Source organism: Gekko japonicus, unplaced genomic scaffold (genome assembly GCF_001447785.1).
Source record: "Gekko japonicus isolate JY-2015 unplaced genomic scaffold, Gekko_japonicus_V1.1 scaffold2279, whole genome shotgun sequence".
NCBI classification, from domain to species: domain Eukaryota; kingdom Metazoa; phylum Chordata; class Lepidosauria; order Squamata; family Gekkonidae; genus Gekko; species Gekko japonicus.
Window position 1 is genome coordinate 121,688 of NW_015165313.1, and position 24,206 is coordinate 145,893.

The 24,206-nt window shown below is 46.8% G+C and overlaps 2 protein-coding genes across 2 annotated transcripts in view; one reads left to right on the plus strand and one right to left on the minus strand.

Annotated features, from left to right (window-relative positions):
• LOC107109781 (zinc finger protein 3-like) overlaps positions 1–20,191 on the plus strand; it is a 22,422-nt gene extending 2,231 nt beyond the window's left edge. Inside the window, exons 3-8 of the mRNA XM_015410486.1 lie at positions 4,070–4,152; positions 6,984–7,110; positions 9,678–9,832; positions 9,959–10,411; positions 10,526–10,750; positions 20,150–20,191. Coding sequence (XP_015265972.1) covers positions 4,070–4,152; positions 6,984–7,110; positions 9,678–9,832; positions 9,959–10,411; positions 10,526–10,750; positions 20,150–20,191 — 1,085 coding nt within the window. The remainder of the gene's footprint in view (positions 1–4,069; positions 4,153–6,983; positions 7,111–9,677; positions 9,833–9,958; positions 10,412–10,525; positions 10,751–20,149) is intronic.
• Positions 20,192–22,281: 2,090 nt separating this feature from the next.
• LOC107109783 (zinc finger protein 420-like) lies at positions 22,282–24,031 on the minus strand. The gene is made up of 2 exons (XM_015410487.1): positions 23,739–24,031; positions 22,282–23,672 (listed from the first exon to the last, which is right to left on the minus strand). Exons 1-2 carry the CDS (start codon positions 23,959–23,961, stop codon positions 22,336–22,338), a joined length of 1,560 nt encoding a protein of 519 aa, XP_015265973.1. The 5' UTR covers positions 23,962–24,031; the 3' UTR covers positions 22,282–22,335.
• Between the last annotated feature and the right edge of the window lie 175 nt (positions 24,032–24,206).

The window sequence follows — 24,206 nt, forward strand, 5'->3', positions numbered from 1 at the left end:
CCTTCATAAGAACATAAGAAGAGCCCTGCTGGATCAGACCAGTGGTCCATCTAGTCCAGCCTTCTGTCTCACACAGTGGCCAACCAGTTCCTCTTGAGGGCCAACAACAGGGCACAGAGGCCAAGGCCTTCATAAGAACATAAGAAGAGCCCTGCTGGATCAGACCAGTGGTCCATCTAGTCCAGCCTCCTGTCTCACACAGTGGCCAACCAGTTCCTCTGGAGGGCCAACAACAGGGCACAGAGGCCGAGGCCTTCATAAGAACATAAGAAGAGCCCTGCTGGATCAGACCAGTGGTCCATCTAGTCCAGCCTCCTGTCTCACACAGTGGCCAACCAGTTCTGCTCAAGGGCCAACAACAGGACATAGAAGCTAAGGCTTTCCCCAGATGTTGCCTCCTGGTTCTGGGATTCAGAGGATTAGTGCCTCTAAATGTGGAGGTTCCTCTCAGCCACCATGGCTAGTAGCCATTGTTAGACTTCACCTCCATGAATCTATCCAATCCACCTTTAAAAGCTGTTTGCTCCCGTGCCATCCTCCAGCAGCGAATTCCATATTTTAATCACTCTCTGTGTAAAGTAGTGTTTCCCTTTGTCCTGAACCTACTGCCCATCAGGTCAATGGTCTCACTCAGCAGCTTCATTTAGGCAGGCATGCCCATGGCCCAGTGGCAGTCCATTGGTCCATCAAATTGATGGACCATTGGTTCATCAAATCCAGTATTGTCTACTCAGACTGGCAGTGGCTCTTCAGGGTCTCAGGCAGAGGTCTTTCCCATCACCTACAACCTGAACCCTTTTAAGTGGAACTGCCGAGGACTGAGCCCGGGGCCTTCTACATGCAAAGCAGAGGCTCTACCACTGAGCCACACTCTCTTTGCATGCAGAACATCCCAGGTTCAATCCTTGGCATCTCCAACGGAAAGGATCAGGTACCGTGTTTCCCCGAAAATAAGACACTGTCTTATATTTATTTTTTCTCAAGAAGACACACTAGGGCTTATTTTCAGGGGATGTCTTATTTTTATTAAGTATAATACAACAATCTACATTTATTCAAATACAGTTAAGTCATCTTCTTCTGGAACATCGTCATAAGTCTCATCACTAGGTCTTATTATCAGGGTAGGGCTTATACCACAAATGCCTAGAAATCCTGCTAGGGCTTATTTTTTGGGTAGGTCTTATTTTCGGGGAAACAGGGTAGTAAGTGATGGGAAAGACCTCTGCCTGAGACTCTGGAACGCCACTGCCAGTCAGAGTAGGCAATACTGACCTTGATGGACGAAGGATCTGATTCAGTGTCAGACGTTTTAAAGTGTTCAAATGTAGTACAAAATGTATGTGGTGCAGTGTTCCCTCTAAGCTGAGTTAGTGTGAGCCAGCTCACAGTTTCTTAGACTCCGGCTCACACCTTTTTGTCTTAGCTCAGGAAGGGATGGCTCCAGAGCTAACTAATTTATGCAGTAGCCAAATCCCTCGCTCACAACTTGAATGCCAGTCGCTCACAAAGTAGAAGTTTTGCTCACAAGACTCCACAGCTTAGAGGGAACATTGTCAATAAATGGGGTTTGATATGTTCCTCCTCACCTGTGGCTGCCTGTGAGAGTTGTGGGACAGACGGGAACTCGGGTTGGGGAAAGCATGTTTTCTGGGCCACATCCCCTCAACCTAATTTCACTCTCCTTTCCAGGATATTGGAATACCATTCGCAGCTTTAAAAGTTCTTGGCACTGTATAATCATAAGCAGGGCTATTTTTGGGCAGGAACGCACAGGAACGGCCACACCCAGCAGGAACTCATTAGCATAATAGGCCACACCCAACAGCAGAAACTCATTAGGGTTGGCTACCTTAGGGGTGTGTGGCCTAACATGCAAAGGAGTTCCTGCTACGAAAAAAAGCCCTGGGTTTTGACAACAAACAAGGTAAACAGAATAACAAGGGAAAGGTGGGTGTGGCTGGATGACCAGACTTCTGGTAACATGGGGGTGCGGCCTAATGTGCTAATGAGCTGTGCTGTAAGGGGTGTGGCCTAATATGCTAATGAGTTTCTGCTGTTGGGTGTGGCCTGTTATGCTAATGAGTTCCTGCTGGGCTTTTTCTACAAAAAGAACCCTGATAATAAGCATCGGGGGGGGGGGGGTGGTTTTCCTCTGGTCATCATTTGTGTAACCCTCACAGCCGCAGCTCACTTAGTTCTTAGAAAGTGTGGCTTCCTGGATCTGGGGGTAGGATTCAGTTCACGGGGTGCAAGACTGGATACTCTCATGTCCCCCCTCCAAGGTGTTAAAAACTTGGAGGGGCCACAGCAGGCCAATACCTGCCACAGTTTCCCCTTTATCTGAAATTCAATTGTTGACACTGTTTTGTGGAGGCTACCGAACACACATGAACCTAAGAACATAACGTAAGAACATAAGCGAAGCCATGTTGGGTCTGGCCAATGGCCCATCCAGTCCAACATTCTGTGTCACACAGTGTCCAAAGCCTAGGTGCCATCAGGAGGTCCACCAGCAGGGCCTCAACTCCAGAAATCCTCTCACTGTTGCCCCTAAGCGCCAAGAATACAGAGGATAAGAACATAACGGAAGCCATGTTGGATCACACCTGTAGCCCATCCAGTCCAACACTCTGTGTCGCACAGTGGCCAAAACCCAGGTGCCATCAGGAGGTCCACCAGCAGGGCCTCAACTCCAGAAACCCTCTCACTTGCTCCTAAGCACCAGGAATACAGAGGATAAGAACATAACGGAAGCCATGTTGGATCACACCTGTAGCCCATCCAGTCCAACACTCTGTGTCGCACAGTGGCCAAAACCCAGGTGCCGTCAGGAGGTCCACCAGCAGGGCTGCAACTCCAGAAACCCTCTCACTGTTGCCCCCTAAGCATCAAGAATACAGAGGATAAGAGCATAGTGGAAGCCATGCTGGATCATGCCAATGGCCCATCCAGTCCAACACTCTGTGTCACACAGTGGCCAAAACTAGGTGCCTTATGGTGAATTAGACCCTCGGTCCATCAAGGTTAGTACTGCCTACTTAGACTGGCAGCAGCTCTCCAGGGTCTCAGGCTGAGGTCTTTCACATCCCTTGTTATTAATAATCAAATGCTGTCAAGTTGGAACCAACGTATGTCAACCCCATATAGGGCTCTCACAAACGCAGAGTAGGCTGGGCTATTTAGGGTTCTCAGTTAGACACACTGCGGCTTGCGCCTGAGACCTTCTGCATGTCAAGCAGACGCTCTACCATTGAGCCACAGCCCCTTCCCATTGCACAAGTTCAGTCTTCATTAGGCCATTGAAGGCCACTGCCACACGGGGGGGGGAAGTACGGCCAAAGTGCGGCTTTTTAAAGCCGCACCAAAAGAAACATGCGGCGGCGGGATCACATAGATCCCCTGAGCCGCCACGCAGTTCCTCCCCGGCACGATCAGATGCCGGGGGGGGGGGGGCTACTGAAGGGAGAGCGAGGCTGCCGAACTGCGCATGTGTGCATGTGCGCAGTTCCTTCGGGAGCCTGGATTGCTCTGGACGACGGGCGCGGTGGGCGATCCCATGGCCACGCTTGCTGCTGCTGTAGGAGGTTCTTTTTTGCAGCGGATTTTCCGGGTTTAGGGACGGATCGGGGATGGGTGCACGCCGTTTCCCAGATGTTGCGGTGAGATCACGCCCGTTTGCTGCGCCCCCGATCCGTCCCTCTCCCGGGCCAAAATCTTCTGTGTGACCGGGGCCCAAGAAGGGTTTTTTTGGTCAAGAGTGTATGACTGGATACAAAAAACGATTGAAACATAAGACTCTCATGATTATGATTCAGTGTAAGCATACTGTTTGTGTAATGATTTAAAACTATAAATAAAAATGGAAAAAGGGTTTTTAAAAAACATTTACCCGCTAATATTCATATACATTCCTGAGGAGTTCCCTAAGTATACAAGACCCCCCCCCCATGTCTTCTCAGTGTGCTGAGTGACGCCCATCAAGGTGACCCATCCAAGTGACCATCAGAAAGACTATGAAAATACAAAATGTATATAAATCTTACAAAACCTTTCTGTGGTTTCACAGATGGTAGAATGATGCCGGAGACGTGTCCTGGGACACCTCCCCTTTATGCCAGAGTTGGAAAAGCTGTGGTGCAGCCAGTTCAGGTAGGAGAAGATTCATTGGAGGGTTGAGCAGAGAATAAAGTTGGTGCCTCTGTTGGCTGCTGAGAGCCAGTTTGGTGTAGTGGTTAAGTGCGCGGACTCTAATCTGGGAGAACCGGGTTTGATTCCCCACTCCTCCCCTTGCACCTGGCTGGATGACCTTGGGCAAGCCCTAGTTCTGATAAAAGCTGTCCTTGAAAAGGGCGGTTTCTGTCAGAGCTCTCGCAGCCCCACCTACCTCACAGGGTGTCTGTTGTGGGGAGGGGAAGGGAAAGGCGTTTGTAAGCCACTCTGAGACTCCTTTGGTAGCGAAGGACAGGCTATAAATCCAATCTCTTCTCTTCTTCTTCCTATTAAGTTCCAGTCCTGATTCAAATCTGACCCATGATGTGGTGGGAGGAGAGGTTTTAGCCTCTTCCCTGAGCCACTTTTCTCAGCTGAAATGGTCCCAGGGTCTGTTGTCAAAGATGACCCTGCCTTGGTGCGATAATGTAACCAAGCTGTACCTGGATTTGGTCTCCAAAACTCCCTGAGTAAATGACAGGCGGTCATTTCCCCAGAAAGCTCTTTCCTGGGGACGCCTTCTTTGGGTGGCCTTAACTTGGATCCCGTAAATCCAATCCTCATCAAACTTGGAGGGCACGTAGAGGACAGTCTGCCAGAGATACCCTGCAAGTTTGGTGTCTCTAGCATGTGGGTGGGTGGGTTGGTGTTCTACTGTTTCATGAACTTCATGAACTAAACCAGTTCTTAAGGCGCCTATAAATTCATGACAGTCTGTGGTTCATGAACGGGGCACTTCATGAACCATGAACCAAACCACATTTTCCCAGTTCCTCATGTCCATCCCTAAAGACACACACACACAATAAAGCAAAATGGAGCTTTATTGAAGAAATTCAAGAAGAAAGGTTTTGAAAACGAGGCATATCATTCAGTGGCAGTAAAAACGCACAGAAAAAACAAGAAAGCTAAGTAGCTACCTCTTACTGGAGTCCTAACACAGTGCAGTGGGTCCTGGAGGCAAAGAGTGTCGAGGTTTGCGCGGTGCTAGCCCACTGCAGGTTGCGTGTGGTGTGAGAGTATCAAAGAAGACGTAAGTCTTATAGGCTTGGTGTAAAACTATGTACAATTTATTCACACGAGCCTCCACCAATATATTGCACAGAACGACAAAATGCTCACGCAGACACCAGGTTTCCATCAGGAAGGATGGTACATTGTACAGCATCACATATATACAAGCAGGGCTGTTTTGGGGCAGGAACGCACAGGAACGGAGTTCCGGCTGGCTTCAGAGTTGGCCACACCCACTACAGCCAAAACCTCTGTGTGGCTACAGAGGGAAGGCCTGGAGAGTGACCCCCCCCAGTGACTCTTGAGGCAGGTGGGCCAGGGGGGCCCTGGAAGGATCGGGGAGGCATTTAAATGCCTCCCTGTGCCTTCCCTGACCTATCCAAGCGTCGGCTTGCCCGGGCTCCCCGCAGCCACAGGGCGCCCGGGCAAACCAAGGAAAGGCACGGGGTGTGGCCTAATATGCTAACGAACTGCACGGTCAGGGGTATGGCCTATTACGCTAATGAGTTCCTGCTGGGCTTTCTCTACCAAAAAAGCCCTGTATACAAGCATTGTCCAATCAGGACCCAATGCTGAGTCAATGTTAATTAGCTCTGCGATCAACTAGACAGAACCGGTTGGAGCCAGCTCTGCTGACACTCTGAGCTGTCAGCTCCTGTCAAACAGATTGATACGATCTACAGCCAGACTTCTAGAACACATGGATCTTGACAAAGAGTCCATGAGCATATCACAGGTGTCTTCTGGGCAGCTCAGGGGCACAGAACAGAAAGGGCAAAGCGGAAGAGATAGAGAACACTTCTTCTTCTCAAGAACTGCTTTTGTAGAAGACTGCAGGCCATAGCCTCCTGGCCTCCTCAACCAATCACTCGGCAGTGTCCATGGAATCTTCCGGGTGAGAGTGAATTCCCCCCTCCCATGCCAGATCCACAGCTGAACTAGGTGAGCCTAATTAACAGGTCTGGATGGGCCACCTTGCTGAATATCTGCCAGTGTGGGAGGGGACCAGCAGCTCCAGTACATCAAGGAATCGTGTGGAACTGTGGAGGTAATTTGGGGAACTGTGTAGCTTCAGCTGGAACCAACTGAAAGAGACCCTTAAGATGGTCTCTGCCTTGATAGCTCTGCACAGAACTCTGCATCTGCAGACTCCCAATGGGGCAAATCATGTCCCAGGGCCATTTTGGCTCGGGAAAACGACATCAGGACTAGGCTGAAACAAATGCCTCTGCACCACGGTCCTGATCCAAATCCAGGCAGCATGTTGGAACTGAGTTCCCACAGAACGTCAGATCCCCAGGGTAGCCACAATTTATGTGTAATTCCTAGCCTGGCCCTAAGAGACCCTTCACTCCCATAACAATTTTGCCATTCTTTTCACATACGGGTTGTTCTCGCTTCCCACGACCCCTCCAATAGAACATAAAGATTTGTGTTTTTTCTTTATAAAAAAGAGCCATATTTGGTTCTATTCTGAGGCACATTTGGCTGTAGAACTACAGTTGCCAACCTCCAGACAGGGCCTGGAGATCTCCCAGAATCACAGCAGATCTCCAGATTCCAGCAGTGAGTTCCCCGGACAAAATGGCTGCTTTGGAGGATGGACGCGATGGCGTTATACTCCGCTGAGGTCGCTCCCGTCCCCAACCTCCATCCTCCCTAGCTCCCACCCCCAAATTGCCAGGTATTTCCCAAGCCAGAGTTGGCAAACCCCACCCCTGGGTCTAAGATGCGGAAACTTTTCCTTCTTCTTTCAGGGTCCCGTGACCATGGAAGAGGTGTCTGTGTATTTCACTGAGGAGGAGTGGGCTGTTCTAGATGTAGATCAGAGAGCATTGTACATCGAAGTCATGCTGGAGAACTGTGAGACTGTTGCCTCGCTGGGTAAGGCTCCCTCTTTGTCCTTGGTTAATAGACGCTCAAGGCAGAAATTGAATGTAAACATAAGAACCTAAGAGAAGCCAATGCTGGATCAGGCCAACGGCCCATCCAGTCCAACACTCTGTCACACACAGTGGCCAAAAACACCAGGTGCCATCAGGTGGTCCAGCAGTGGGGCCAGGACACTAGAAGCCCTCCCACTGGTTCCCCCCCCCCCCAAGCACCAAGAATACAGAGCATCACCTGCCCCAGACTGCGAGTTCCTATCTATAAGTAAAGGTAAAGGTTCCTTTGCTCAAAAGCCAGTCGAATCCGACTCTAGGGTTGCGGTGCTCATCTCCGTTTCAAAGCCGAAGAGCCAGCGCTGTCCGAAGACGTTTCCGTGGTCATGTGGCCGGCATGACTAAACACCAAGGCGCACGGAACGCTGTTACCTTCCCACCGAAGTGGTACCTATTTATCCACTTGCAATTTCTCACTTTCGAACTGCTAGGTTGGCAGGAGCTGGAACTAGAGACGGGAGCTCACTCCATCATGCGGCACTCGGGTCTCGAACTGCTGAACTACTGACCTTCCACAGCCTGCAGTTCAGCGTCTTAACCACTTGAGCCACCGCAGCTCCTTATCTATCTATACCTTGTGGCTAATAGCCACTGATGGACTCTGCTCCATATGCTTATCTAATTCCCTCTTGAAGCCATCCATGCTTGTAGCCGCCACCACCTCCTGTGGCAGTGAATTCCACGTGTTAATCACTCTTTGGGTGAAGACGTCCTTTTATCTGTTGCTGTTTGTATGATTTTTATTTATCAGTATGCAGCAGCATCTCTCCTTTCAGACAGTTCAGTTGGCAGAATTGCAAGCTCTCATTGTTTGTTTAAATATTTATAGACCGTTTTTCTCCCCACAGGGAAGCCGATACACGGCCCAGGCTAGCCTGATCTCATCAGATCTTGGAAGCTAAGCAGGATCAGCCTTGGCTAGCATTTGGAAGGGTGACCTCCAAGGAACTACCAGGGTCGTGATGACGTAGAGGCAGGCAATGGCAAACCACCTCTGAAACGTCTCTTGCCTTAGGAACAAGTCTAGCTCACCACCTAGTGGTGCATAATGCTAAAAGAGCTAGAACTTCTGGCTGCCAGACAATCTTGGGATATCCTGGCTATTCTACACACAATGCCATATAACAACAACAACAATCCAGTACAACACTGCTTTCTCCTCTTACGAGGTATGTTAGGGGGACTGAGAGCGCAACTGGCCTAAGATCACCCAGCAAGCTTCCAGGGGTTAGTGAAGATTCAGATCTGGGTCTCCCAGATTCTACTTTGACATTCCATATGTTGGGGTCATATGAGTCTGACGGCTGCCACCAACCAGCAGTCTAGGGGCAGCGTTCTGCACCAATATTCCCTCTAAGCTGTGGAGTCTTGTGAGCAGAAATGCTACTTTGTGAGCTGCTGGCATTAAAGCTGTGAGCAAGCAATATGGCTTCTGCATAAATCAGTTTGCTCTGGAGCCCTCCTTCCTGTGCTAAGGCCAAAATGTGTGAGCTGGTGGCTAAAAACTGAGCTAACTCACACTAACTCAGCTTAGAGGGAACACTGTTCTGCACTAATTGCAGCTTCCAAACACTCTTCCAGGGCGGCCCCAAGTAGAATGCATTGCAAGAGCCCAGTCTAGGTGTAACTAAGGCATAGATCACAAAAACAACATCTGCCTCAACCAGCAGGGTGTTCCCACTTTGTCCAGGTTCAGTCTACCTCCGAAGCTCTCCTGAACAGCTCTGATTTGTAGCCAGTTCTGGTACCTGCCAATCACACCATAAAGGTAAAGGTTCCCTTGCTCGAAAGCCAGTCAAATCCGACTCTAGGGTTGCGGTGCTCATCCCCGTTTCAAAGCCAAAGAGCCAGCGCTGTCCGAAGACGTTTCCGTGGTCATGTGGCCGGCATGACTAAACACCAAGGCGCACGGAACGCTGTGACCTTCCCACCGAAGTGGTCCCTATTTATCTACTTGCAATTTCTTGCTTTCGAACTGCTAGGTTGGCAGGAGCTGGAACGAGAGACGGGAGCTCACTCCGTAATGCGGCACCCTGGGTCTCGAACTGCTGAACTACCGACCTTCCACAGCCTGCAGTTCAGCGTCTTAACTACTTGAGCCACCGCAGCTTCTAATCACCCCATACCACAATTCAAAAAGACAGTCTGTGAACTGTTAGGGATTGGTTTGAGGAGGCATACAGCTATGTTTGGCAGTCTTGCTTAGGAAAACGGTGTAAGTTTTCCTTAACTTACACAGACGTGGGGAGGGGAACAGCCTTCTAGCAAAATATTGCCCCTTAGGGTTACTGGCAATGGAAAAGGGGAGGCAGGAAACGTAACATTTTATATTTTATTTTAAAATGCTGTAACTAGCGTTGGAGAACTGGAGATCAAAAAACCTGGGATGTAATCAGGAGGACTTGTCTGTTTCATGTTGTTTTGATACTTACAGTGGGAATGAAGGTATGTTTGTTTCCTGTGGTTAGAGTGCCCGCTTCTCATGTCAATTTTCTGTCTTCATTCCAGGAGGTGATGGGTGGAAGAGGAAGATGGAAGAACCACAGAGAGGGCCATTGCAGAGAGGCAGCTATATAGAAAGAAAAGAGCAGAAATTGAAAGCTGAAATAAATCAGGAAAGGCGAGATGAGCCCTTGGCTTCTCAGAGTAGTAACTCAATCCAAGTAAAAACAGACAAAGGAAAAGAAAAGAATCAGTGCCCTGCATGTGGGAAAACTTTTAGTTCTAAGTCAAACCTTAACACACACTGGAAAATCCACACAGGGGAGAAGCCATTTAAATGCTTGGAGTGTGGAAAGAGCTTTTGTCAAAGGGAAAAACTTATTAGACATGAAAGGATCCACACAGGAGAGAAACCTTATTCTTGTTTGGATTGTGGAAAGAGTTTCATTCAGAGGATAGATCTGACTTCGCATCAGAGAATCCACACCGGGGAGAAACCATATAAATGCTCGGTGTGCGGGAAGAGTTTCAGGCAGAGCGCACACCTTATTTCACATCACAAAATCCACACAGGTGAGAAACCATTCACATGCACAGAGTGTGGAAAGAATTTCAGTTTGAGCCACAGCCTGACATTACATCAGAGAATTCATACAGGTGAGAAACCCTATGAGTGTCTGGAGTGTGGAAAGAGCTTTAGTCAGACTTCAGGCCTTACTTCACATCAAAGAATGCACACAGGACAGAAACCATATGAATGTCTGGAATGCAGGAAGAGCTTCAGTCGGAACTCACATCTTGTTCGACATCAAAGAATACACACGGGAGAGAAACCATACAAATGCTTGGAGTGTGGAAAGAGTTTCAGTCGGGGTACACACCTTACTTCCCATCAAAGAATTCACACTGGGGAGAAACCATATACGTGCTGGGAGTGTGGAAGGAGCTTCCGCAAAAATACAAACCTTACTTCCCACCAAAGAATTCACACAGTGGAGAAACAGTATAAATGGTCAAACTGTAGTGTGAATTTTAGTGATGAAACAATCTTCAAAGGCCACCAGAGACTGAGCTCTGGAGGCAAATCCTTAATCCTTGAAATGTGGAACGAGCTTGAATCCGCAAAAGAAGGAAGCTGTGTAACTACTCAGAATTGCAACATAAGCCTTTATGATCGATCAAGCCTTAATGCACACCAGGAAATATTCTCAGAAGAAAATTCTGTGATTCCTTTAAATGCTTGGTGTAAAAAGGGAAAGAACTTGAGATGGTGAAGGCTTGAGGGTTCAAAGAATGACACTCTGTAGAAATCTGTCTGACCCAGCCTGGACCAGCAGTGTTTTATTAGATTACTTTCCCCCACACCTCCCCCCTCCCTCTAAGCTACAAGCATACTGTGAACTAAATAACAGGATGTGAACTGCAAACAGCTCACCATCTTATCTTTCCCTGACTCTGCCAAGTTTCTCTTCTCATGGTGAGCTCATCGCTCAGCAGATATTCACCTTGTGCACTCTGGTTCCCAATCTCCCTGCGGGAACATTGAACTCCGGGCATGCCTCACAGAGATTTGCTGTCCCCACATGTCATCCCTTTTTTGTTTTAATGTGCAGGCAAGAGGGGAATGCTATCCTCAGCCTCATCAGGCCACTCATCTGGATCGGTATTAGGCCAAGTCACAGACACCTGAAGAGGGTAGGCTAAGCCAAAAACAGCAATAAATGAAAAGTTGCTTGAACCACCCTATATCAGGGAGCCAGCCAGTAAGCCAGTCCCAGAGACCTGAAAATCCCACATCCTGTTTAATCTGTTGAGTGAGATTCTGTAAAGCAAGGATGCGCTGTTCAATGCTTCGGCTATTGTCAGTGAGATTGAAGCAGCACATATTCTTAAAGGAGGAGCAGCCATGATGATGCTTGAAAAGCAGAAAATCCAGAACTGCCCGATTATCTAAAATGGCATCACGAAGTTCACACTGTTCAGAATTAAGGAGGGGTAGGGCCTGTGAAGTTGCATTGATAGCTTTAACTGCATAGCATGCGAGCTCATTAAGATTGCGAGCAGTTCGAACAGCTAGGCCCGGAATACCCATTAGAGAGGCTGCAAGAGCCACATATTCAGCTTTGCTAAGGAGTTGCACCTTGGAATCACAGGAGGAGTCGAGGGGAACAGAACAACGAGCGCGGGAGGGGTTCTGAGGTAACACTAAAGCAAGTCAACTAAGACAGCAAGTAGCATCACTTGAATTTGCGGGAATATAACTAAAGGTTTGGCTGCCACATGTAAAAAACCAACCATTAGGCAGTTGAATATTAGCATAATTGAAGGAGACATTAATGGACTGCTGACAATGCAATGCATCAGGGCCAAATGAAAGACACGGCTTCCCAGTTCAGGCAGTGCAATTAGCAATGCGAGCACATTCAGTATTATTATCGACTGATACATAGGGAGTGTGAAGGGAGAGTGCGGATGTGGGTAAACTCAGGCTAACCGGGCCCCAATTTGCCATGGTACTATAATCCACAATGACATTGAGAAACCCATAAAACATGGTCTCAGTAGTTATATTAGCAGGTTGCTTACACACCGGGACAAAACAGGTACCCAATAAATCACCAGCAGAGAGGGAGTTAGTCAAACAGAAATGAGTAACATTAGAAATATTAGCAAGACACTCCCAAATGTTGAATGCCATACGTTCTTTTAAAGGCAACACACACCCCCGATGGGCACAATAAAAAATGACACCATGAGGAGGCTAACACACAACCCAGTTCCACCAATCAGCTGTCCCCTGTGCTGGCTCGCCATCTCCCCAATCTTTTCCCATTCTTTAAGTTTTAGGGAACCCTCCTCAGGGTACCAAGGGCATTGTTTCTGAATTTCCAAAAGCAGTTGGGTAAGGGACGCAGAAGACACGGACCGGCCCGCCTTCTGGGCTAGAAATTGTAGTTCTTGCAAATGCTTCTGCTGCGGCAGTGTTAATTTTCCACCCATGTTCACCAATGACAGGGTCGTAAAAAAACGACGAGGACTGCACTCAAGGGGCCTATGCAAGGCGTTGGTGAGAAGGATTCTTTCCTGTGGGGAGGGTCCCTGTTCAGGTGCCACTTGAAGGCTTGAGGGCTCAAAGAATGACACGACACACAGCTCTGTAGAAATCTGTCTGACCCAGCCTGGGCCAGCAGTGTTTTATTAGATTACCTTCCCCCTCTCCTCCCCCCTCCCTATAAGCTACAAGCATACTGTGAACTAAATAACAGGATGTGAACTGCAAACAGCTCACCGTCTTATCTTTCCCCGACTCTGCCAAGTTTCTCTTCTCATGGTGAGCTCATTGCTCAGCAGATATTCACCTTGTGCACTCTGGTTCCCAATCTCCCTGCGGGAACATTGAACTCCGGGCATGCCTCACAGAGATTCGCCATCCCCACAAGATGGAGCAAGCATCTTTCTTCCAAAGCATTCATAAATATGTGAAAACACATAAATCTCTGACTGGAAGATTATCTAGGGAAAATATCATATAAATTCTAAGATGGTTATCAATGCTTTTCCAAACAGATATTATATTATATATAAATAAATGAGTCCAAGAAGCAGAATTCTGCTGGACTCAACCTTGTACAGGACATCAGGGAAGTATTATAGTAGGCATTTATCTTGCCACCGGTGGCTAATTTGCACTGCGATATAGATATAGCCACAAGCCATCACAAAGAAAGAGAACATTATAGCCATTTAGTTTGTTTTAAGCTATTCCCTTAGTGTTCTAACTTACTTCCACCATTCAGTGTAATTTTTATATGGTGCTGTGTCTTTGTTAAAACTCTCGAGAATACAAGAGGTTCCTGGGCTATGCAGCATGGTTTTGGTTTCCTTTTGGATAAGAGTTATCTGGGCACATACAGGCAGGACTGGGGCAGTTTAAAATGGCCCAGGAGCAAGCCAGGCTGAGTGGTCCCTGCAGAGGTACAATTATTTTATTTATTGATTTATTTTATTAATTCAATTTATACCCCGCCCTCCCCGCGAACGGGCTCAGGGCGGCTTACAGCAGTGGCCCAATTGCCAATAAAACCGATAAAACAATATACATCATTTCATAATAAGTTAAAACATAAAAACATAAGGTGCTATTCAGTTCTGCAGTTCGTTGCTTACGATGGCGTATTAAGATGTCTCCGACAACTAGATTCCAGCTCAGTGTCATTCCGAGTCGCTCAATGTAACGGGCCAGATGTTAAAACTGAGGGCCGGGCTCATTGATGGTAATGGTTGGGGCGGCTCCTAATTGAAAGCCTGGTGGAAGAGCTCCATCTTGCAGGCCCTGCGGAACTGCAAAAGATCCCGCAGGGCCCTGTTCTCCTCCGGGAGCTCATTCCACCAGTAAGGAGCCGCCACTGAGAAAGCCCTGGCCTTCGTCATGGCGAGCCTGGTCTCTCTGGGGCCCGGCAGGGTCAAACGATTATGTGACCCCGACCTCAGTGCTCTCTGGGGTATATGTGGGGAAAGGCGGTCCCTCAGGTATGTTGGACCCTGGCCACATAGGGCTTTAAAGCACCTTGAAACGGATTCGGACAAGCTGGCACTGCGAGGACCACACAACACAGACCTGCCCAGTGCCACCAAAAATCGGCATCGACTCAACTTTTGCCTCCATCTGCAGCAACATCAGGTGAGAAAATAAGAAGAAAGGTGGAGACCTGCTGGACTGGAGCAGTGGTCCATCTAGTCCAGTATCCTGTTCCACACTGGCCAACCAGTTGCCCTGGAAGGCCAACAAATGGGGTGTAGAGGCCGACGCCTTCTCCTGATACTGCCTTCTTGCACTGGTATTTGCTGCTCTGAATGTGAAGATTTCTTTCATTCCCTGTGGCTAGCAGCCACTGATGGACCTCTCCTCCATTAACCTATCTAAACACCTTTTTATGCCAGTGTTCAACTTTGGTGCCAGGGGGCAAGTCTGAGCTGTGTGGGGCACCTGAACTGCTGGCAGAGGTCCTGGGACTTGGCTCTGCTTCTTCCTTTGCAAGTTCCGATCCAGAAGAATACAGCTTCATACCATCCTCTGAAGTGGTCTGTTTTGGCTACATACCATCCTCTGAAGTGGTCTTTTCTGAGAGCCAGTTTGGTGTAGTGGTTAAGTGCGCGGACTCTAATCTGGGAGATCCGGGTTTGATTCCCCACTCCTCCACTTGAACCTGGCTGGATGACCTTGGGCAAGCCATAGTTCTGATAAGAGCTGTTCTTGAAAAAGAGCCGTTTCTGTCAAGAGTTCTCTCAGCCCCACCTACTTCACAGGGTGTCTGTTATGGGGAGGGGAAGGGAAAGGAGTTTGTAAGCTGCTCTGAGACACCTTCGGGTAGTGAAGGGCGGGGTATAAATCCAATCTCTTCTTCTTCTTCCCATTATAATGTAAAAACACAGTAATATTGTTTTTATAGGGTTGCCAGCTGCAGGTTGGGAGATGCCTGGAGAGTTGGGGGTGGAGTCTGGGGACAGCAGGGTTTGGGGACGGGAAAGACCTCAGCCGTATTCAATGCAATACACCCCCAAGGAGCAGGGAGGAAGATCTCTGCCGCTGCCTGGGACCTTGGACAGCCACCGCCGGTCTGAGCAGGCAACACAAACCAATGGTCTGATTCTGTTTAAGGCAGTTTCATGTGTGTATATGTGGCTCCACCCCTGCTTGCTCCACTCACCATCCCCATAGTTTGCTGGGCTCGTGATGTTTAAGGGTAGTCTGAATGCTGAAAGAGCTGCTGTGCCTCTTTTGTGTAGTGGTTAAGAGTGTGGACTCTATTCTGGGAGAACCGAGTTTGATTTCCCCCCCCCATGCAGCTGCTGGTGTGACCTTGGGTCAGTCACAAGTTTGCTGTGGGGAGGGGAAGGGATTGTAAGTTGCTCTGAGACTCCTTTGGGTAGTGAAGGGCGAGGTATAAATCAGATCTCTTCTTCTTACTAAGAGAGCTGCAGCAATGTAACAAATGTCACAACCCTGCCTTTCTCCCAGAGCAGCTTACATCATTCTCCTCTCCTCCGTTTTGTCTTCACAACAACCCTGTGAGGTAGGTCTGGCTGGCAACATGTGAGTGGCTGAAGGTCAGCCGGCAACCATCTGTGGCAAATGGTAGATTTGAACCTGGATCTCCTCTGTCCCAGTCTGACGTTCTAAGCAGGGCGCCATACTGGCTGTGATAGTTCAAGGAAGATCTTAAACCCCCTTTGTTTTGTTTGTGCTGCCGGCACTTTCCTTGCCTTTTGGCTGTAAACCTTTATAGCTAGTGAAGAGATGATGTGGAAACCAGCCAGGGAGGCAGTGGGGCCCTTGGATGACCAAGGGGTAAAAGGAGTACTGAAGGATGCTAGGGAAATGGCTGAGAAGCTAAATGCATTTTTTGCCTCCGTCTTCACTGTGGAAGATGAGAAGTGCTTGCCCACTCCAGAACCGCTGATTTCGGGTGTTGAAAGACCTGAGCCAGATTGAGGTGACGAGAGAGGAGGTCCTAAAACTGATAGACAACTTAAAAACTGATAAATCACCAGGCCCAGATGGCATACATCCGAGAGTTCTGAAAGAACTCAAATGTGAACTTGTGGATCTCCTGACAAAAATATGTAATCTTTCCTTAAAATCTGCCTCCATTCCTGAGGACTGGAAGGTAGCTAATGTCACTCCCATCTTTAAAAAGGGTTCCAGAGGAGATCCGGGAAATTACAGGCCAGTCAGTCTGACGTCGATACCGGGTAAATTGGTGGAAACCATTATTAAAGAAAGAATTAGTAGGCACATAGATGAACAAAACCTATTGAGGCAGACTCAGCATGGGGTCTGTAAGGGAAGATCTTGTCTCACTAACCTGTTAGTGTTCTTTGAGGGGGTTAACAAACATGTGGACAAGGCCAAGGGGGATCCGATAGATATTGTTTACCTTGACTTCCAGAAAGCTTTTGATAAAGTTCCTCATCAAAGGCTCCTAAGCAAGCTCAAAAATCATGGGATAAAAGGACAAGTCCTTTTATGGATCAAAAACTGGCTAATTAATAGAAAACAGAGAGTGAGTATAAATGGGCAGTTCTCCCAGTGGAGGGGGGTAAGCAGTGGGGTACCACAGGGATCAGTACTTGGTCCACTGCTTTTTAACTTGTTCATTAATGATTTGGAGTTGGGAGTAAGCAGTGAAGTGGCTAAATTTGCGGATGATACAAAGTTGTTCAGGGTGGTGAAAACCAGTGAGGATTGTGAGGCACTCCAAAGGGATCTGTCAAAGATGGGCAAGTGGGCGTCAACATGGCAAATGGGGTTCAATGTGGCCAAGTGCAAGGTGATGCACATTGGAGCCAAAAATCCTAAATATAAATACACATTGATGGGGTCTGAACTGGCAGAGACTGAGCAAGAGAGAGATCTTGGAGTTGTAGTGGATAACTCACTGAAAATGTCGAGACAGTGTGTGACTGCAATAAAGAAGGCCAATGCTATGCTGGGGATTATTAGGAAGGGTATTGAAAACAGATCAGCCAATATAATAATGCCCCTATATAAATCAATGGTGCGACCTCATTTGGAATACTGTGTGCAATTCTGGTTACCACACCTGAAAAGGGATATTATAGCTTTGGAAAAAGTGCAGAAAAGGGCAACTCGAATGATAAAAGGGTTGGAACACTTTCCCTATGAGGAAAGGTTAAGGCGCTTAGGGCTCTTTAGCTTGGAGAAACGACAACTGAGGGGTGACACGATTGAGGTTTATAAGATTATGCATGGGAAAGAGCAGGTAGAGAAAGAGGTACTTTTCTCCCTTTCTCACAATACAAGAACCCGTGGGCACTCCATGAAATTGCTGAGCGGTCGGGTCAGAACGGATAAAAGGAAGTACTTCTTAACCGAAAGAGTGATTAACACATGGAATTCACTGCCACAGGAAGTGGTGGCGGCTACAAGCATGGACGGCTTCAAAAGGGAATTAGATAGGCATATGGAGCAGAGGTCCATCAATGGCTATTACCCACAAGGTATAGATAGGGGCTCTGGGGCAAGTGATGCTCTGTCTTCTTGGTGCTTGGGGGGGGGTCAACAGTGGGAGGGCTTCTAATGTCCTGGCCCCACTGCTGGACCTCCTGATGGCACTGGTATTTCTGGCCACTGTGTGACACAGAGTGTTGGACTGGATTTTTGGCCTGATCCAACATTGGTGTCTCTTATGTTCTTATGTTAGCCTACAATCCATTAAAACTATATTTCTAGTGGCTATGGCTGCCAGAAGCATCAGTGAATTCCAGTCTCTTCAACATGATTCCCCTTCCCATAAAATTTTTGACGCCAGAGTAGTCCTACAACTACCACTTGAGTTCCTACCCAAAGTGTTCTCCCTGTTTCATCAAAACCACGATATCACCTGGCCAGTGTTTGCTCCTCAACCACAAGATTAAGAAAATAAGAAGAATCCTGCTGAGTCCATATGCTCCAGCATCCTATCTCACACAGTGGCCAACCAGTTCCTCTGGATGGCCAACAACAGGGGCATAGAGGTCGAGGCCTTCATGAGAACATAAGAAGAACCCTGCTGGGTCCATCTGGTCCATCTACTCCAGCATCCTATCTCACACAGTGGCCAACCAGTTCCTCTGGATGGCCAACAGGGCACAGAGGTCGAGGCCTTCATGAGAACATAAGAACCCTGCTGGGTCCATCTGGTCCATCTACTCCAGCATCCTATCTCACACAGTGGCCAACCAGTCCCTCTGGATGGCCAACAACAGGGCATAGAGGCTGAGGCCTTCATAAGAACATAAGAAGAGCCCTCCTGGATCATAGAATCACAGAGCTGGAAGGGGCCGTACAGGCCATCTAGTCCAACTTCCTGCTCAGTGCAGGATTAGCCTACAGCATCCCTGACAAGGTTGTTAACTCTAGGTTGAGAGATTCCTGGAGATCTGGGGATGCAGCCTAGGGAGGGTGGGGCTTTGCAAGGGAAGAGACCTCATCAGGACATAATGCTATAGAGTCACCCTCCAAAGGAGCCATTGTCTCCAGTCAAATTGGTCTCTGTAGTCTGGGGATCAGTTGTAATTCCAGGAGAGTTCCCGACCCTGCCTGGAGGACGGCAGCCCTAGTCAGAGCTGCTAATTCAGCATTCAACCCACGTTAAATATTCCAAGTGGAGGAAGTGTGCACACCTCTAGCACAACATAACGGTTTTAAGATTAACTGGGGGAAAATTAAAAGATCCATTGTTATACTTTCCATTTTGAAAGCTAAGAAAGAAACGGTTCATCTTGAATTCCTGTTTTCCTCTATGTGGAATGCTGAGGGTGGGGGACAAAGTCCCAGTTTGCCTCGGGCACCAAAAATACTTGGCCCAGGAAGGCAAGGGAGGGAGAGGAAGAGTTGGATTTATACCCTGCCCTTCACTCAAGAGTCTCAGAGCGGCTTACAATCTCCTTCCCTTCCTCTCCCCACAATAGACATCCTGTGAAGTAGGGGGAGCTGAGAGAGCGCTGAGAGAACTACTCTTGAGAGAACAGCTCTGAGAGAACTGTGACTGACCCAAGGTCACCCAGCTGGCTGCACGTGGAGGAGTGGGGAATCAAACCCGGTTCTCCAGATTAGAGTCTGCCACTCCTTAACCACTACACCAAACTTGTAGGAACCATGGCTCAGTGGTCAAGCAGAAGGTCACAGAATGAGTCTCTGGCCTCTTCAAGGATCCTGTGGTAAGAAACGCTGGGCAAGGCCTCTGGTAGCCTGAGAAAAGACTTGAAGAGCCATGGCCAGTCAGAGTAGACTATGAACAAAAAATAAGAAGAAGAGAAGAGATTGGATTTATACCCCGCCCTTCACTTGGAGTCTCAGAGCGGCTTACAAACTCCTTCCCCTTCCCCTCCCCACAACAGACACCCTGTGAGGTGGGTGGGGCTGAGAGAACTCTGACACAAACGGCTCTTTTTCAAGGACAGCTGTGCCAGAGCTTGTGACTGACCCAAGGTCACATCAGCAGGTGCAAGTGGAGGAGTGGGGAATCAAACCCGGCTCTCCCAGATTAGAGTCCGCGCACTTAACCACTACACTAAACTGGCTCTCAGGGAAACAAACTTAACCCTGAAAACTAGGATCAAGAACCTAAAAAGGTAAGTCAAACTGAGTAAAGAGCCAACAATTAAAAACTTGATGTATAATGTGTAAAAATACATGTATTTATTTATAAAGAATTAAAAAACATATAGGATCCCAATCCCACCTCATGTAAAAATTCCAAAATCATATCTGCACATGGGGCAATGGACGTGATCTGACATGTTTCAGCCCGAGTGCTGGAGCCCTCGTGTATATATGATTTTGGAATTTATATGAGGTGGGATTGGGCTCCTATATGTTTTTAAATTTTTATAAGTAAATACATGTATTTTTACACATTATTTATACATCAAGTTTTAATTGTTGGCCCTCTACTCAGTCAGAGTAGACAACGCAGAGTCTGAGGGACCAGGCCCCCCCGATATGTGTAAATTTGGGTCCCATTTTGCCCTAGTGGAACAGGCTGAAGCAGTACCAGACGCAGTCATTGAACTGAAACTAATTACAGTTTATTGAAGAACACTCAGTCCAGTGACTATGAGCCATTAACAGATTAGAACCGATGCACATAAAAAATGGCAGAGCCTCTTGCTAGAGAAATAGCAGCACACCCACAGTGAATAAAATGCAGCCTGTATAGTTCAGAGCAAGGATGAGATGGTTAGACAGTGTCATCGATGCAACGAACATGAAACTGAGCAAACTTCAGAGGACGGCGGAAGACAGGAGGGCCTGGCGGGATCTTGTCCACGGGGTCGCGAAGAGTCGGACTCGACTGTGTGGCTGAACAACAAAATAGTTCAGAGCAGATACAGTGGCAAGAAAAAGACAAAACACGGCCCACTAGCAAATGGCTACCTAAAAACATTCCTTCCCACCAACCCAGCCCATTTAGTTAAAAGCCATGCCCTCCAAATTACTCTATGTAACGGAGGCCTCGTTGAAGATTCCACTCTAGCAGCTCAAAAGAACACAGAGTGAAAAACACTTCGTCTAAGTTCTCAGCCGTTTTGGGAAGTTTACACGAAGGAAAGATTTTGCCATGTAGGTGCATGTGGTCGGCCACAACTGGAATACACTGGGGCCTCTTCAGGGCTTGACAGAACTGGATTCACAACATGGTGTGAGGCAGTTTCTTGTGAACAAGACTGGAACTGTTCCTAAGTCCATATATATTTATCGTATGTCTACAAGTTTGTCCCTTGGAACAGAACCTAGAGGGACACTCACAGTGGATTATATGTAAGGTCTATGTCATATTTCTATGCCAGGGACACTGAGAACAACCGTTTGCCTAATGCTGCCAAGACAACCAGGAGTAATTATGTGACATGCCAAGGATTATAAAGAACTAAGGGGTATTAAGGTGGGGGAAATTCCTTTTCCTGTCAGTGGGCTCTCTGTCCTGGGATGTCAAAAGCACTTCTGTTGGGGGGTTTGGCCAACCCACCGGGATGTGTTTGTGTGAATGGACAGCAGGGTGGCACGCCTTGGTTTCTGAATGAGTTCCAATAACACTCTTATTTGTATTCATTTTCATTGCCGGCTGGACAGTCACATTCCTCGCCTGATCTCACTGCTTGATAAGAGGTCCCACTGCCTCCTGCAGCCTGAATCTAATAATCTTCAACACTCAGCTTGCATGAGGCTTGGAGAATTTTATGCCTAGCAGTATGATCATGGAAGACATCAGATCACACTCAGGTTATCCATATTTCAGCCCGATTTTAGGCATAGAGGACAGCTCTTTACCTTTACTTGGTCAGTCAATATGGTCATATGAATACATGCCACAGTCACCTAGCAGTTAGACTACTGTACTACAATCTACTTGGGTCCACCCTTGAAATCAGATTACTGTCAGGAGTGAGGCACAAAAAGTATATTGCATCTATTCTGTGGTCACCTCATGGTTTTCAGGTTCAATCTGAGGTGCTAGGTGCTAGTTATTACCCACAAAATCTTTCATTCACATCTCTACAGGATCACCTCTCTTGATAGGCACTACAGAGACAGTTTCACTCACTGCATCAAAGAAAAATGGGGGAAGTCAAGAATTACCCACTCAGAAGGATTCTCTCCTCTTGGGTCTCCCACTTGGCGGGATTTCCTGCCTGTTGAGGTCAGGAAGGCTCTGACAATTATATCCTTCCAGAAAATGCATTAAACGAAATACTTTAAGAGGGCATTTCATAAAGGGAGTAGGGTTCTGTTTTTAATCTCTGAACTGTTTTAGCTTTATTTATCCTCATTTATAGTCCCCCTTTGTCACTCAGAAGCAAGATGGATAACAATAGAGTTATTCAGTAAATCAGTAAGACTATTACAAAATAAAGGAACATTTGAATGATAAAAATATTTGAATTGAATAACAAGGACAAACAAAGCTCTTTAGTCAATCAGCAAGAAGTTCACAAAATATAACAACATTTAAGTCTAACTTCAACAATTCCTAGTCGGGCTGGAATCGAAGAACAGGAAGAAATATCACATTATCCCTAATAGGGGACCCCTCCTGAGTTGATGTATTACATCACAACTCACAGCTGTAGTGTATGTACTCTACTCTTTTATTGCATTGCTTTTCTAACTTTCTAATCCAATTAGTTTTGATGCAATGTCTATCCACACATTAGGCATTTATTTGTTTTCCTCCCCTATATGAGTTCGTTGATGTGAAGCAAGATTTCCACTCTGACTGAAGCTTCTTCCACACCGGAGGCATTTATATGGTTTCTCCCCTGTGTGAATTCTTTGATGGGAAGTAAGATTTCCACTCTTACTGAAACTTTTTCCACATTTCACACATTTATATGGTTTATCTCCTGTGTGAATTCTTTGATGGGAAGTAAGGCATCCACTGTTACTAAAACATTTCCCACACTCTAGGCATTTATACGGTTTCTCCCCTGTGTGAATTCTTTGATGGTAAAGAAGGGTTCCACTTTGACTGAAGCATTTTCCACACTCCTGGCATTTATATGGTTTCTCTCCTGTGTGAACTCTTTGATGGGAAGTAAGAGTTCCACTGTTACTGAAGGTATTTCCACATTCCAGGCATTTATATGGTTTAGCCCCGGTGTGGATTCTTTGATGGGAAGTGAGGCATCTGCTGTTACTGAAGGTTTTTCCACACTCCAGGCATTTATATGGTTTTGCTCTTGTATGAATCCTTTGATGGGAAGTAAAGCTTCCACTATTACTAAAGTTTTTTCCACATACCAAGCATTTATATGGTTTTTCCCCTGTATGTATTCTTTGATGAGAAATAAGGCTTCCACTCTGACTAAATCTTTTCCCACACTCTAGGCATTTATATTTTTTCTCCCCTGTGTGAATTCTTTGATGGGAAATTAGGCTGTCTCTCCGTCCAAAGCTTTTTCCACACTCAAGGCATTTATATGGTTTCTTCCCACTGTGAATTCTTTGATGGGAAGTAAGATATCCACTGTTACTGAAGCTTTTCCCACATGTTAAGCATTTATATGGTTTCTCCCCTGTGTGGATTCGGTAATGGGAAGTAAGGTGTGTAATCTGACTGAAGGCTTTTCCACACTCCATGCATTTATATGGTTTCTCACCTGTGTGAATCCTTTGATGGGAAGTAAGGCTTCCACTCTGACCAAACCTTTTCCCACACTCCAAGCATTGATACTTTTTCTCCCCGGTATGAATTCTTTGATGGGAAGTAAGGTGTCTGCTGTTACTGAAGTTTTTTCCGCACTCCAGGCATTTATAGGGTTTCTCCCCCGTGTGTGTTCTTTGATGAGAAGTAAGGCTTCCACTGTGACTAAAGCTTTTTCCACACTCCAGGCATTTATAGGGTTTCTCCTGTGTGTGAGTTCTTTGATGTAAAGTAAGATTTCCACTCTGACTGAAGCTTTTCCCACACTCCGTGCATTTATATGGTTTCTCCCCTGTGTGAATTCTTTGATGGGAAATAAGGTGTGCATTTTGACTAAAGGTTTTGCCACATTCTGGACATTTATATTTTTTCTCTCCTGTGTGAATTCTTTGATGGGAAGCAAGGTTTCCACTCTGACTGAAGCTTTTTCCACACTCCAAGCATTTATATGGTTTCTCCCCTGTGTGAATCCTTTGATGTGAATTAAGGTGCCAACTCAGACTGAAGTTTTTCCCACATTCCTGGCATTTATATTTTTTCTCCCCTGTGTAATCGGAAGTAAGGTTTTTACTTTGATGAAGGTTTTTTGCATACTTCAGGCATGTAAATATTTTCTTTCTCTTATGGGCATTCCAATGCATAATAATATCTGATTTTTCAAAAAATCCTTCTCCATTTGCAATTTTCTCATTCCTATTGTCTCTTTTGTATATTTTTTGTAGTACTGGAATATCATGACTGTCATCACCATTTTGAAGACTGTAACTATTTCTCCCTTTAAGTGGGTGTTTTCCATCCTTCATTCTTAATGAATTGCAATATTCAACATTCTCTTTCACATCTGAATATGTATCTTCTTTCGCCATCACTTTCCTTTCATTCGTTG

Excerpts from the sequence above, each read along its gene's own strand:
- LOC107109783 (XM_015410487.1), bottom strand. The coding sequence starts at position 23,961 with ATGCATTGGAATGCCCATAAGAGAAAGAAAATATTTACATGCCTGAAG. Across the intron at positions 23,673-23,738 it reads GGAGTGTGGAAAAAGCTTCA|AATGTGGCAAAACCTTTAGT; the intron begins GTCAGAGTGGAA and ends ATAAATGTCCAG.